At 41.9% G+C, this 15,838-nt stretch overlaps 1 protein-coding gene across 2 annotated transcripts in view; it reads left to right on the forward strand.

The window, feature by feature from the left end:
- Nucleotides 1-15,838, forward strand: part of ROR1 (receptor tyrosine kinase like orphan receptor 1) — a 409,576-nt gene that overhangs the window by 229,563 nt on the left and 164,175 nt on the right. For both annotated transcript variants that reach the window (XM_017962122.3, XM_017962125.3), the window contains exon 2: nt 6,558-6,629. In XM_017962122.3, the coding sequence (XP_017817611.1) occupies nt 6,558-6,629 (72 nt within the window). The remainder of the gene's footprint in view (nt 1-6,557; nt 6,630-15,838) is intronic.

Here is a 15,838-nt window from a genome sequence, read left to right on the forward strand (position 1 = left end):
TTAGAATTGGTGAAACAAGCATTGATTGTTGAGGAGCTTGCCTTCTGGTATTGGTTTTCCAGCTACGTACTGCAGAGCTTAGAGTTCCACAGGGGACCTCTGGGGCTGAAGGGGGTTTAAGCCAGGGAGCAAGTGGTTATGTCTTTCAGCTCCTTCCCCCATCCCCCATATGGCACAGTTGAAGATACTCTGACTCTGCTCTCAGTCTTCCTGGATTTGATGATGATCCCCCTCCCTACCCCGACAAGCTGATAGGGCAGCTGCCTTCATATCTCTGCCTCAGGTTCATCAATCATGAAATGAAGGTAATAAAGGTACCTACCTTTTAGACTGTTGAAGGTTGAGAAGATCTCTGAGCACAAGCAGAGTCTTTTGGACTTTGACAAAACCTAGGCACCTTTTCCTTCCTTTTTTTTTCTTTTTTTTTCCTGCAGATCTCACCATATAAAAATACAAATAATAGCACAAATGTTGCTATATTATGAATTTTTCTTCAACAAAGTAGTGGATTCATCACATATATAATAATTATGCTGATTACAAAGTAATTACATGGTTAAAAAATGATTTCATACTGCAATATAGGTAATGTGACTGTAATTGAGCAGGGGTTTAAGGTTGCAGGATTGTGCCATCTTCTTTCTTTGAGATTATATTGATAATTTTATTTAGAGATTACATCAGAAATCCAAATTTGAGGTCACTGAGGACTAGAAGATCCTTGTAGACATTGAGCATGGTACCTTCCAGTCCTGACTATCCCGTAAAGAATGAAGAAAACTCCAAATTTTCTCTCTCCTCAGTAAGTCAGCTGAATCCCTAGCGTGGAGAGGCCCCCTCCTTTAGGACCCCAGATGTGGGGCAATTGTGAGCGTAGGGCTAGAGCATGGCTCAGGCTGACTGACCTCCTTGCACTACTGGGGAATGTAGCCTGCCTGTCCTTTTAAGTTACAGCAGACTCTTACTTTTCCAATAGGCGCCTTTGGTTAAGGCAATTTAACTGGCTATGGGCTTCTCCACTGAGGCACTATGGAGAGGAAAGAAACAGGGCTAACAGCCTTCACCAAACAACGTCTAAAGTAACACTGAGAACCAACAGTCTCAAAGCCATCAGCATCTTTGATTCTTTTCCCGCCACCCTCCAAATGATCACACGTGGAGGCCTTCTTTTGCATAGGAAGAAAGTGTGCCCCTTCTATGTGACTGACCCTGGCTGCTTGGAAATTCCTTGAGTGTCTCTCAAAAGTTGGCCTCTGAGGATACATACCACATCTTATGGCTATACACAGCAGAACATGCAGCTCAGTGAGAAGTCAGCACGTATTTCCTTTTGAGCCTCTAAAGTCTGGCTCTATCTTAGAACTTCTGTGATTTTGGCAAAGCCACTTCCCTACCAGGGGCCTCACTTGCTTCATCTGAAAAATGAGGAGATTGTATGACATAATGTTTTTTAAAAATTTAAAACATTGGAGCATTTTCCACAGTACCTGTGAACACAACAATATATAAAATAGATAAAAGTAGAGTTGTTCCTTTTGAAGGAGGATCTAGAGCCTGTATTCTTGTCCTCTGGAACCCCAGATCCTCTTATGTTCCTGTATAAATAGCTCCAAAAAATCCTGTGGCTCCAAAGAATATAATTTGATAAATATGTCCTGGGCCTTGAGGGCCCACCCAGTTATAACATTCTAAGATTCAGTGAGTGGTCAAGAAAGGCACTGGGGTAGCCACTTGCTTCTCTTGCATTCAGCCTTTGCAGCTACTGGACTGGCCGCTGGTTTTGTGAGTTTGCGCATGCCTGTGTAACCTCACGCATCACTGAATGGGGGATACAGGATGTGGCATGGCTGGGAGCTTCTTGGAAGGGCTTCCACATCCTGTGAACGTTGGGTCTCTACCTGCCAACTGCTGAGATGAACCAGTAATCCTTTCAGAGAGCACAGGCTTTTATCAATGAGGAGGATTCAAGGCTTATTTTTTCCTTCCTTCCAAATAACACTCCCACTGTTGAGGCTTAAATACCAAAACCTTATGGTTTGCAGAATCAGTGCCAAAAAGTCAATCCTCCGAGAAACTGCAAAGATAATAGCTCCTATTGATCAAATCGGGAGGAGAATAGCTTTTGAGGTTTGCCCTCCTAAAAGAGGTCGAGAAAGATAAGGGCTGGAGTTTTCTAAAACATGCTTGGTTTGCTCAAATTGGATAAAACCATATAAAAACACTTATGTTCTTAGAGAACTGGTGACCAATTCAGGAAAACCTCATGAAATGAAAAGATTGGCTTGGATTAGTGAGGCATGTGAAATGCAGTGTCTTTCTAAGAGCATGGTAAATGTGTTGTTTCAAATACAGACAGTGACTTATTAGTTAACCAAGTACATCCATGCAAAGGATGGCCACTATCTGCCTTACTAGACAAAGGAGAGGTATGAAAGCCCTGGAGTCTCTATGCTGGACACTGTACCGGAGCCTTTTGGTCCTTTATTTAATCATTACCTCAGTCCTTTGAGATGGCTTTTATTGCTCCCATTTTATGGATGAGAAAATAGAAGTTAAATGATGTTCAGTAACTTTCTCATGATCACAAAATTAATAAGTGTCAGACAGTAGTATTAAGATCTAGGTGTATATTTCCATTAAATATTCTACTGTCTTCTAAATGGCACATACACATTTGCTATTTCCATGATGCTTTTGGTGAAGAGAGGCTGCCAGGCTGGTGGTAAATATACTTGGAAATGTCTCATGCTTTTGCCAATGGTGAGGCGAATAGGAATCCATCAGTGAGGTTCCTACAGGGCCAAAACTTGCAGCCATGTCTCTCTGAAGCCACTGGTGGCCATGGAATTGATGGAGTTCAAGCTGACATGTGCTTGATTTTTCTCAAACTTCAGTTTTCCTTTCAGTGAAGAAAAAAAGCTTATTAAACATCACTTTGTGAGGGGAGATTGTTAATATTCAACTTTCTATATAAAATAATCAGCCTTTATTTTTAAAAAATATGGCCTTGGAAGATAATATTTTTCAGGGAAGTTATTCCTATTTTAAACTATTTTATCTGTTTTTATTATCATTTTATCTGAGAAGCTGAACACGTGGTTATCTAAAGGAATGGATCTTGAGGCAGCAAACAAAATTCCCCAGAATCAGCACAATCACTTAATGATCTTGTGAACTGAAATTATCTTTGCTACAGCCCAAGAACTGAGTGGTAATTAGTGTCCAGGGACACGTGGGGAACAATTTCACTGTTAGCGGTGCCAAGAATCTATTCATTTGTCATCGGTCCCAAATTATATTCAATCAGCAATTCAACTCAGCTTGGAAAAACCAAGTGACATATAGCTAACTGTCTATAAAATTAACACTGTAAAATGAAACCTAGATTTCTGGCAGTTTCACCATGAGCAGCAGTAAGATGAAGCTATGAAAATATTGCATGTAAATGCTGTCAAGGTTCCTCTTAATCCCACCACTTTCCAACCTATGCTTCCTTCCCTGAAATGCCACCTTGGCTGCCAACCTTCTATTCCCAAGCTCCCTGAAGTCTGGGTGTTGGAGTCTTTGATGAGCCTTTTCATAGGTGAACCACAGCAGTCCATAATACTGCAAACAAGGGCTGTCATTATTGAAAGAGCCAAAGTGGGTGGCAGCAGCATGGGGCTCAGAGTGGAGCTGGGGTTGGAGTCATATGTGGAAGGCCCTGAAATGTAGACAATTAGCTCTTCCTGGGGAAATCACCTGCACGAAATACCCATTCCCCAAACAAGGGGTTGATAACAGAAGCACTGCTTTCCATTGTGGCTTTGTATTAAGCATTTCTCCTACTTGGGTAAAAATTTCTTTTTGTTTTCATATTTTGGAATTAAGATCCCTGCCATACTGCCTATCTGACTTCTGGTCTCCTTAAAAGAGTCTATGCTATTTTTGGCTCAGGACGTTGGCGGAAACCAGGGCCATTGTAGGTGGGAAGGGTATGTGTGGTTCATCTACTTCTTTCCCACGTGCTTCTAGGACTGGGAAAGAGGTAAGCCAAGGAGGTCTGCACAAACCAAACAATCCTTTTGTCTCTGCTGTGGCAGGGAGATAAACTAGAAGTACACCTTTGCAAGGTCTCAGTGGGTCAACATCCTGTTCTTGTTCAAGCTTAGTCAGTGACGATGACATGTGGCCATTTGGCAGACAGTCACCATCAGTAAATATGGAAATACAAAAAATGTGCTTATCTCTGTGAAAAGGTGAGGCCAGAGGTAAGGTGAAAAAAAAAAGCCAGGTTTCACAGGCTTGACTACTTGTCAGCATGGGCTGCCAGAAGGTGTGGAGTGCTAGAGTCAAAGAGACCTGGGTTTGAATTGCAATTCTTCCACTTAATAAAGTTCATCCTGCATTCTGTCTCAGATCCATTTTTAGTGGCTACCTAGAGCACTGTGCTTAAAGCACTCTATGACAGATCCCAGGCTTAACAGGCGAACAGAGCCATGATTGATTAAAGATGCCTACACTGGATTGAAGCGGGAGGGATTGACAACTTGTATGCCTTATATCTAATGACCCTGGGTCCTCCAAGGTCCTGTCCAGTCCTAATATTCTCTAATAATGTTCTGAGAGTGTGTGTGTGTGTGCGTGTGTGTGTGTGTAGACATAGCCTAAGGGAAAGTTAGTATAACCCCATTACAATATATTAATAGCATAGCTTAAATTTTCACACACAAAAAAAAGAACAACAAACATTATTTGTATATTACAGTCTATTATGTAAGAGTTTTAACAGCTGGTAAGTACTTCTAACAGTCCGTAAGTACTTCATAGTGTATTATGTCCTTTAGATTATTAATTTGTGTGTTTGCTTTAATTCATGATGGCTTTGAAAATTATCTTTTAAGTTATTTACCGCAAATGATTCTCTATATTCAAATACTTAGCTATCATTTGTCTTGACCTAAAGTTCCAATGTAGAGAAATGAATTTCTGTGTTCACAGAAATGCTACCAATTCCAAACACGACCCGTGAAGTTAGTTACAGGAGCAATGTTGTTCTTCCATAAGAAGGCTATTAAATTTATTAGTCTAAGACTGGTCTTTCAACAAGAAAAGGAGTTTATGTTTGATTATGTGTGGTCATTTCTGCAGATTTGTTTTCTTGTTAATGCAGTATTTTAGGGGCAAGGTGTATTTTGCCCTTGTTCTTTTTTTTTTTTTTTTTTGCAAGTTTCATTTCTATTTTAGATTCAGAGGGTACATGTGCAGGCTTGTTACAAGATTATATTGCATGATCTTGAGGTTTGGGCTTCCACTGATCCCGTCACCCAGATAGTGAACATACTACCCAATAGGTAGTTTTCCAACCCTTGCCCCACTCCCTCTATCCTTTTGTAATTCCAGTGCCTATTGTTCCTATCTTTATATCCATGGTACCCAAGATTTTGCTCCCACTTATAAGTGAGAACACATGATATTTGGTTTTATGCTTCTGTGTTAATTAGCTTAGGCTAATGGCCTCCATCTGCATCCATGCTGCTACAAAGGACATGATTTCATTATTTTTATGGCTACATAGTATTCCATGGCATATATGTACCACATTCTCTTTATCCAGTCCCCTGTTGATGGGCACCTAGGTTGATTCCATGTCTTTGGTATTATGAATAATGCTGTGATGAACAGACGAGTGCAGGTATGTTTTTGGTAGAATAATTTATTTTCCTTTGGGTATATACCTTGTAATGTGATTGCTGGGTTGAATGTTAGTTCTATTTTTAGCTCATTGAGAAATCTCCAAACTGCTTTCCACAGTGGCGGAACTAATTTACATTCCCCCAACAGTGTATTAGCATTCCGTTTTCTCTGCATCCTTGCCAGCATCTGTTATTTTTGGACTTTTGTTTTGTTTTGTTTTTTGTTTTTTGAGATGGAGTCTTGCTCTGTCAGCCAGGCTGGATTGCAGTGGCACCTTCTCAGCTCACTACAACCTCCACCTCCCGGGTTCCAGCAATTCTTCTGCCTCAGCCTCCTGAGTAGCTGGGATGACAGGCAAATGCCACCATGCAGGGCTAATTTTTGTACTTTTAGTAGAGACGGGGTTTCACCATGTTGGTCAGGCTGGTCTCGAACTCCTGACCTTGTGATCCACCTGCCTCAGCCTCTCAAAGTGCTGGGTTTACAGGCATGAACCACTGCGCCCGGCCTGACTTTTTAAAAATAGCCATTCTGACTGGTATGAGATGGCATCTCATTGTGGTTTTGATTTGCATTTCTCTGATGGTAAGTGATGTTGAGAGGGTTAATGTAATATTTTACATTTTAATTTTCAAGCCAGTGTTTTGAAGTAAAAATCTTCAAATCTGGTCCATAGATTGTTCATTTGGATGGCATCTAAAATGCAGGCACCTCTACTGGCAGCTAGAACCTCCATTCCAGTCTAATAAGCTATGGGATTGCCGTGGTCTCTCTCCAAAGGCAGGTCCTTTGGAAATCTCCTGTAATGCTTCGAACAGCCCATAAGTTACTATATTTAATATTGTCCTTGTCTTTCTCCCTTCCCTTCTTTTTCTTTTCAGAAACAGAGCTGTCAGTCAGTGCTGAATTAGTGCCTACCTCATCATGGAACATTTCAAGTGAACTCAACAAAGGTACATGGTGGGGGCACACAGGGGAGGTGAGGAAAGAGGAGGGAAACTCTGTTTTTAATTGTGGCATGACCTTCTTTGAAATCAACTGTTTTTCAGATCACTGCAAGGAGGTGGGGGCCAAAATAAATCCCCAGCTTACTTTGTGATCACTTAACATTGAATTACTTGGGATTCTATTATTTCTGGAGAGTTTCTTTCCCCCCTCGTTCCTTTCTCTTCTTCCTCTAAAGTGTTCCACATGGTAAAAATGCTTCAAGATGTGAAATAGGGTCGTTTCTGACCTTTCTGACACTACCTCTAGTGGATCTTATTTAGACGATTTGATTCAGCCCAAGCCAGGTTTGATCAGAGCTGTTTGCTCGGTGACCTTTCATGATGAGCATTTGATGTGCTTGCAGGGTTCAGGACCGAGTATCTGGAATGTTTGTAATTGCCTGTGCATAAGGACGGCAGCTTCCTTTGTGCACGTGGGGAACAGGTTTCTGCTAGGAGATTGTTGTTTAGCATTAATTAAGCCCCACCATATGTTAAGCACTGGGTATTTTATAAAGACCCTATATCCTGGAGTGGTATATCAGGACACATTCAAAACCCCTGCAGTCTGGCTCAATCTGCCTTTCTAGCCTTAGTTATCTTTATTCCCCTTTATGCATTTCCAGCCAAGTTTCGATTTCTTATATGTCCTGTGCTTTTCTGCCTCTCTGCTTTCATCTTTTCACCTGGATTGCCTTTCCTTCTTTGCCAATACCCATTCTCCTGCTTTTGCAACGCAACAAATTACTTCTCCTTCAAGACCAAGCATAAAATTTACATTATCCGGTCTTGTCTAATCCCCTCCAGCTGGAAGTGGCCTTTCCCTCTTTGAAACTCCCGTAACTCCCTTCTCTGTTCTTCTTTTCACATTTTCTACATGATATTATGATGATTTCTATACCTATCTCACCTCCCCACACCCCCACTTTTTTATTTTTGAGACGGAGTATGGCTCTTTCGCCCAGGCCGGACTGCAGTGGCGCTATCTCTGCTCACTGCAAGCTCCGCCTCCCAGGTTCACGCCATTCTTCTGCCTCAGCCTCCCGAGTAGCTGGGACTACAGGTGCCTGCCACCGCACCTGGCTAATTTTTTATGTTTTTAGTAGAGATAGGGTTTCACCATCTTAGCCAGGATGGTCTCGATCTCCTAACCTCGTGATCCGCCCGGCTTGGCCTCCCAAAGTGCTGGAATTTCAGGCGTGAGCCACCGTGCCCAGCCACCTCACCTCTCTCACCCTTAAGCTTAGAAGTTCCTTGTAGGTAGGGTTTTTTTTTTTTTTTTTGGTCTCCATCACAAAATCTAGTACAAACTCTTATTTGTAGGAAATTCTCAATAAATGTGTGTGGAATGATGAGTCACATCTTACCTGGTGAGAAGCCATAGCCATACATATGTGTGCACATACATTCAGCAAACTTACTGAGTTTCTACTTTAGTTCAGGTATGATTCAAAGTTCTGAGATTACAGTAGTAAAAGGAGCTCAAAAATCATTGTCATAAATGGTCTTTTATGGTCAGCTCTCTATTGCCTACTGATATGGTTTGGTTGTGTCCCCACCCAAATCTCATCTTGAATTGTAGTTCCCATAATCCCCACGTGTTGCGAGAGGGATCAGGCGGAGATAATTGAATCATGAGGGTGGTTTCCCCTATTCTGTTCTCATAATAATGAGTTAGTTCTCATGAGATCTGATGGTTTTATAAGGAGCTTCCTCCTTCGCTGGGCACTCATTCTCTCCCCTGGCGCCCTGTGAGAGGTACCTTCTGCCATGATTGTAAGTTTCCTGAGGCCTCCCCAGCCAATCAGAACTGTGAGTCAATTAAACCTCTTTCCTTTATAAATTACCCAGTCTTGGACAGTTCTTTATAGCAGCATGAGAACAAACTAATACACCCACTAATACATTCACTGTAAGTTGTATTTCCTCTCTGAGAAGAGATAAGTTTATTTTATAAAACAGCAATGGGTGAGGTTATTTTGCTGGTTGTACTTTACTAGGCACTTTAGGATGGTGGAATGAAGTGAGATGTCTTTTCACCTTAAATCAAAGGACATTTAGAATATTTTTTTTCTACTGTGAAATTTGACCTGACATTATTTTTCTATTAAGTATTAAATCAGGCACTACATGTTATTCCTCTTCACCTCCAGCACCAACCATAATGCCTAGAAAGCAGAAGATTTTCAATAAATATTTATAGAATATGTTTAATGGAAAAGAAGAAATAAAAGACCCTGAACATTAACTTGGTACCTGCTCTGTGCCAGGCACTGTGCTGGGTGCTTTCATGTGAACTTATTCTGCAAGTTCTTTATGGTGCCAACAGAAAAATTGTATCATTGTACACTGCATGTTAGTGATCAGATGGCAATAGAAAAGCATCAGTGTGTGCTAAGAAAGGCAGCAGAGTCAGCAGTCTAGAACCCAGCCTGCCAGACTTGGAATTTCTAACAGACCAGCACTGTAATTAGTAGTAGTTGCCCATCAAGAAAAAAGTGTGTCGATAGTATGAACCTGCTGGCTGAAGGGAAGGATAAAGGCAGGCCCCAAACTCCTTTGTTTGTTCAACACAGACTTCCAGAGAGTGTGGATGGCTTTCTGGAGGTGTGAGGATGCTTGGCATCATCTTTCTCTAGGAGGTAATTAGTGTATATTCTTTAATTTCCATTTTGAATGAGAGAGGAAGATCATTTGTTAATCAAAACCTTATTGATTCCTCTGCTCTGGTCTAGGAACTCTATGAAAATTAGGATATAAAGACAAACTAGACAAAGGCCCCTGTCCTCCATGAACTCAGAGACTATTTGGAAAGACTGATCGCTAAATGCGTAATCAAAGCCTTCTGGTCAATTTGATAGATTGAGCTTTCAAGAGACACTTCTTCCAATCACAGAGATACTAGTGAAATACACAATGAAGAAAATTATCCATTGCCAGGCTGGTGCACAAAGAGGTGAAATCCCTAGGCTCCAGAAATGAAGAACAAGTTCAATACTAGAGCAATGATCTGTGAGGAGGAATTAAGCAAAAGAGTCCATGATAATTTGGAAACTATGTGTATTCCCTGGAGCCTGGAGTTTCGGTATCCCATGGGGATAAGAATTGGAGCCACAGGAAACAAACTTCCTGCATTAGGATATGAATGAAGAATGACTGGCCTAAGTATGAAATAAGGAAAATTCTGCTGAGGATGTGATTACAGAAATCTATCAAGCACCTTGGGCCATTGGGATCACCCATGAGAAATCAAAACCTCAGCCTGTACTACATGTGGGAATGGGGTTGGGGTTCTACTCAGATATTGCACAAGCCACAAACCAAGAAGGTAACATAAAAACTTGGCCTGGAATTGATTATACTAGGAGACACTGATAGCAGCAAACCTAAAACCAGCTCTTAAAAATGTCTCAACATCCTCATGCATGAGGGTTTTCCACCAAAGACAAAACTTTAAAAATGAAAACCACAAAAAAACAATGGCAAACTCCTGCTGATGTTGAGCTTATTTAAAAAATTATAATGCCTATAAGAGAGGGGAAGAAAGCCACCATTAGTAAGGGTCAGCAGACAAAACACATGGAAAAGTTCATACCTTAGAAACTAAAAACAGTGGACCAATTTGAGAGAGTATATATGTTTAAAACGTTCCATGGTGAAAAAGTAGAAACCCTGGGGCAAGTGCAAGATAATATGACAAAAAAAGGCATATTTCAAAAGAACTAAATTAAAATTATATGATTGAAGAATAGAGCTATGGAAATTAGAAGTTTATCAAACGGGCTTAAAGTGATACACTCAGGTCAAGAATAATAGTGGTCTGGGAGATAGGTTTGAGATAATATGGTGGTTTAGAAAATGGACTTGAGCCAGGGTGACTGACTAGGTTTGAATCTTGACTCCACTGTGTGTTTCCTGTGTGACTTTTGGCAAACCTCTCAACCTGTCTGTGCTTTGGTCTTCTCATTTGTAAGATGAGGTAAGAAAAGCACCTACTGCATAGAGCTGTTGTGAAAATTCACCTGGCCAGCAAATCTGATAAATTCATTGGAGAGTAAGAAGTGATAGCTGTTCTGGGTTAATATGGTTATTACTTTGAGCTTGATATTAAAATATCATGGGTACTTCGACAGTCTGGTAAGGCAGGCATATTTTAGGGTTGGGGTAGATACCTTAGATTCTGATCAATCATCCCATTCTGGCCTTCCACACTTGAGTGTTCATTCATACAAGTGACATACTTCTTAGCCTGGCAACACAAGATTCTCCATGGTCTTACCCCTACTGATTCTTCTTACCTTACCTCCAGTCCCTATACTCAATATTCAATTTATTTCAATAACCTGCGTCCAATTCCTTAAACATACCATTCTCTTTCCAGCCTCTATACCTTTGTTCATGCAGCTTCCTCTGACAGTTTGTTCTTCACTTGGCTAACTCCTCTTTTACTTAAGCACACCTTTAGCATTCCCTCCCTCCCCATTTCTCCACAGTATCCCTAATGGACATACTTCTGAATAACACAGGCAGTATTCCTTCCTTGGTGGACCTCCTGGAGGAAGAGACAGATGATTAACAAATCCTTCCATCAACCCCTTTGACCATGCCATCAACAGTGCTCCAAATTATGGGGTACCATATTAGCCTATGTCTATCTTGATCAGAATCCTTACCTTGCTGTATTGAAATTATCTATTTCATGCTGCCTCTTTAAAGTCAAGGTTTGCCTTATCTATTGCATAACACCATGCAGTAGGTAACATGTAGTAGGAAACATGGCATTAAATTATTTGGGTTCAAATCCCAGTTATGGTGCGTAAATGCCTACCAGGTGTGAGGCACTTGCTAAGCAGGTTGCACACATCATTTGAATTCACACCACCCTTTGCAATAGAACAGATAGGCAATTGAGGCTTATTTGGGCTAAAGGGTTTGACGGAGGGGAAGTGCCAGGATTCCCACCAAGACCTCAGGGCCAGGTCCCACCAAGACCTCAGGGCCAGGTCCAAGGACCATGTCCATTGTGACAACTGAGTGCATTCGTATCCCCTCCTCTTGTGGGGCAAGTTCCCTCACGTGGAAAAGCAGTAAAATACAATCCGTCTCTTGGTGGGCTTTAATGCCTTCCTCTTCACCCAGCTGCTCTGGTCCACCCATCAGTTCCACTGCAGCTCCCCAGCCACACTCAGTTCCCAGTGTTCTGTTAAATGAGTCCAGTCACTGGCATTAACCAGTTGCCTGTCTATCCTTTCCAACAGGAAATGAAATTTAAAAGAGACAAGGCCACCCTGGAAGAGCCGCTGAACGCTACTATTGATGGCTCATGGGGGTAATTTCTGAAACAACTGCTTCAGAACCAAATACCGCCTAAAATAAATGGATCTACAGGGGCTCAACCTCAGCTTCCCCATAAGAGTGTTGGGGTGGGTGTGATGAGGGCCTCTTTCCCCTTCTACCATACTCAGTCACAAGAGGTCTCAGAGGTTCTCTATAGAAAGCTAAATGTTTCTTTTGGAGAAGGGGCTGGAAATTGCTCCCATAGGCAGCAGAAAGGGAGGGAACCTACTATTTAAAAAAAAAAAATACTGAGGCCTGTTTCCAGCTGCAAATAGTTCTCTGTGCTGACAGACTATATATATGTGTGTGTGTGTGTATATATGTGTGTATATATGTGTATATATGTATATATATGTGTATATATGTGTGTGTGTGTGTGTGTGTGTATATATGTATATTTTGTCCTGGTTTGCCTTTTCAAATGGCTTTCTCTACCAGGTTGGAGCTTTAGTAGGGAAGTGTGCAGTGTGGGGCTTATAAACATGGGCTCTAAAGTTACTATGACTCTGAGCTTCCCTTTGCTCACCTGTGGATAAAGGTATATGTATCTATTACTGTATTAGTCCATTTTCATGCTACAGATAAAGACATACCAGAGAGTGGGAAGAAAAAGAAGTTTAATGGACTTACATTTCCACATGACTGAGGAGGCCTCACAATCATGGCGGAAGGCAAGGAGGAGCAAATCAAGTCGTACATGAATGGTGGCAGGCAAAGAGAAAGCTTGTGCAGAGAAACTCCCATTTTTAAAACCATCAGATCTCGTGAGACTCATTCACTATCACGAGAACAACGCAAGAAACGCCTGCCCCCATAATTCAATCACCTCCCACCAGGTTCCTCCCACGACACATAGGAATTGTGGGAGATACAATTCAAGATGAGATTTGGGTGGGGACACAGTCAAACCATATCAATTACCTAAGGTGGTTTTCCTAGCCAACTAGCATGTCTGTGGGTTTCATGCCCATGTTGTGATAGGATAGCTGCTTGCTGGGTCGCAACAGACAGATACATCCTAGACTCAGCCCCCTGGCCTGCCTCTTCCTTCAAAGCTTCACCATCAAGGCCTATGACCAGGTTCTCTAGCTCAGGAGTGGTTGCTCCCTCTTGTCCCCACTCCGTTACTTGATTTGTCCTTGGCACATGATCTATTTAAATGGTATTGACTGGCCTATAGCTTAGAGTGTGATGCTTAGCTAGTCAGAATGGGGTGGCTGAGTCATTTTCTTGTGCTTCTAGTTGTATATATTTGGAGCTATAGGTTGAAGGTGCTAATGTAAGGATAGACTGGATCTTGCCTTGGCTCTTGACATGTGGCAAGCTGATGAACAGTCTTCCTAGTACTGGGTTGTCTGAGCACTTATCCATCCTTGTGTTCCATCTTCAAAACTGGTAGTTGGTTGGGGTCGTAAGCAACATCTTTCTAATATTGATAGCACCATTTTCTTTAAAGGTTGTCACCTTGCCATTATCAACTACTAAAACACTTAGAGCCTCTCTAACCTCATATGGAAAATAGAGGAATGATTGGTATGGACTTGAAAGAGCTGGTATATGAATTAGATAAAGTATAAATCCCATCACAGTCTCTGGCATATATAGGTGCTCACTACTGTTAGTTCTCTTGACCGCCCCCTCCCCACCAACTCCCTTCTCTTTCCCAAGGGGAGGGCAGTATGATTTCAGGAAAGAGCACTTAACAAGGAAGCTGGGTTCTACTTCCAGCTCAGCTCCATCACCAGGTCAATGACCTATTTAAGCTCTGGGCCTGGGGGTTTTCACCTGTTGAAAGGGAGGCATCAATCCTTGTTCTGGCTGCATTACCCATTATGAGACTCCAATGCTGCATGACCCAGTATAGTAGCCACTACCCACCTGTGTCTATTGAGAATGTGAAATGTGGCCAGTCCAAAGTGAGGGGTAGCATCAGTGTAAAACACACTGGATCTCAAGGCCTTAATATAAAAAAGAAAATATCTTACTAATAATTTTTACATTGATTACATGTTGAAATGGTATTTTCATATATTGAGTTAGTAAAATACATTAAAATTAATTTGTAGTACCTGATCCTTTTTAATGTGGCTACTAGACAGTTTAAAATTACACATCTCACATTTTTGGTTTACAATATATTTCTATTAGATAATGCTGCTCTCAGGAAACAATCGCTGGAACCTTAGGTAAATGTAACATGTGTTTCCTCCTTGCAGCATAAAGAAATGCTCTCATATCCATTCCAGGTTTAAAATTCTAGGAACTGCTTTTTATTAAAAGAAATGTTTCTAAACACTGATTTTGTTTGTGTGTGTATATATAATGCCTTAAAATATATAAAGATTTTATGTGAGAGGGATTATCATTCCTTATTATAGTCTGATCACTATTATAACTAGATTACAAATTGACCACTAATGGGATTAGAGACAAGCAATATCTGGAGTCATTTCTCATCTGTGGAGAAAAATATTGTGGGTTAAAAGCCAAAAACACATAGTGATTTTTTTTTCTTTTGAGACAAGATCATTCTGTCACCCAGGCTGGAGTCCAGTGATGTGATCATGGCTCACTGCAGCCTCCATCTCTCAGTCTCAAGCAATCCTCCCACTTCAGCCTCCCAAGTCGTTGGGCCCACAGGTGCACCTCACCATGTCCAGCTAATTTTTGTATTTAGAGATGGGGTCTCACCATGTTTCCCAGGCTTGTCTTGAACTTTTAGGCTCAAGGAATCTACCCCCTTGGCCGCCCAAAGTGCTGGGATTATAAGCATGAGCCACCACACTCAGCCAGGAACACCTTCCTGATAGGAGAGCAGGGATTTGGATATATGTGGGGAGCTTCTTGCCTGCTGTATATCTCCTGTATCCCTTTGCTGGCAACCAGCTCTTATTCCCTTTGCTTACACCCAGCATAGAAGTATGCGACATGGAAATCAGTTCCCCTTCAACCAAGCAGCTCTCTCTCTCTCGGACCGGTATTAATCCTCTTTACTTGACAAGTCTATTCATGTTAGGGAAAGGCACCGGCCAGATGAGGGATATGGAATTCTATCCGGAAATAGAAGGAAAATGACCCTTGATGGTCCATCTTGATTCTTCAAAACCTGCTCAAAGGGGAGAGATTTGCCATCAGCCTCCTCTGTCATCCAGTCATCAATGGAGCAGAAGGGTCTTCCTCACCATGCAGGGGTCTTTCCAGCCAGTTATTCCAGGTCTTGGCACCTAAGCCCTCCCATCATTCCTCATCTCCCCATCTGCGCTGTTAGTGGGGCATTCAGCCTAGAGGAACGAGGCCCTGGGGGTGCTCCGCAGATGGCTGCGTGAGCAGCACAGAACCCCACCTCCATCCTCCCAGCAACTGCTGCCCCAGCCCCAGCAGGTGAGCAACCGATCAAGCTTGGAAGTGTTTGTGCTCCTGTTTTTACCATTTAGAATGAGGAGAGAGCTTATCTACCTTCTGTTTTGGGTCTCAGATTCCTTACTCCCTTGGTACTATTTTTAGTGATTCCTGACTAAGACAAGGCACATTTTTGGACTCATAAATAATAAGGCAGTCACAAAGAAAGTGTGTCTGGCTTTTTCCCAGGCTGTCTTTTCCTTGCCTGTGTGTCTTTTAGTTTGGATTTAAGCCTGTCTCCTCCTGTTGCACCCACTTCAAAAATGGCTTTAGAGTTTGGCCTCAAGGTACTTCCAGAAACCCATGGACTGGTGTCCTGCTCACAGGGATCATGGAAGTCTTTTCTAGCCCTGGGCCCACAGCTTTGGTTAACCTTATCTAAAGACTTGCTGGGACTTTCGGACTTAAGGGTCTGCTTGGCTAAAGGGAGGGGAAAGGGA

The sequence above is a fragment of the Papio anubis genome, chromosome 1 (genome assembly GCF_008728515.1).
Source record: "Papio anubis isolate 15944 chromosome 1, Panubis1.0, whole genome shotgun sequence".
NCBI classification, from domain to species: domain Eukaryota; kingdom Metazoa; phylum Chordata; class Mammalia; order Primates; family Cercopithecidae; genus Papio; species Papio anubis.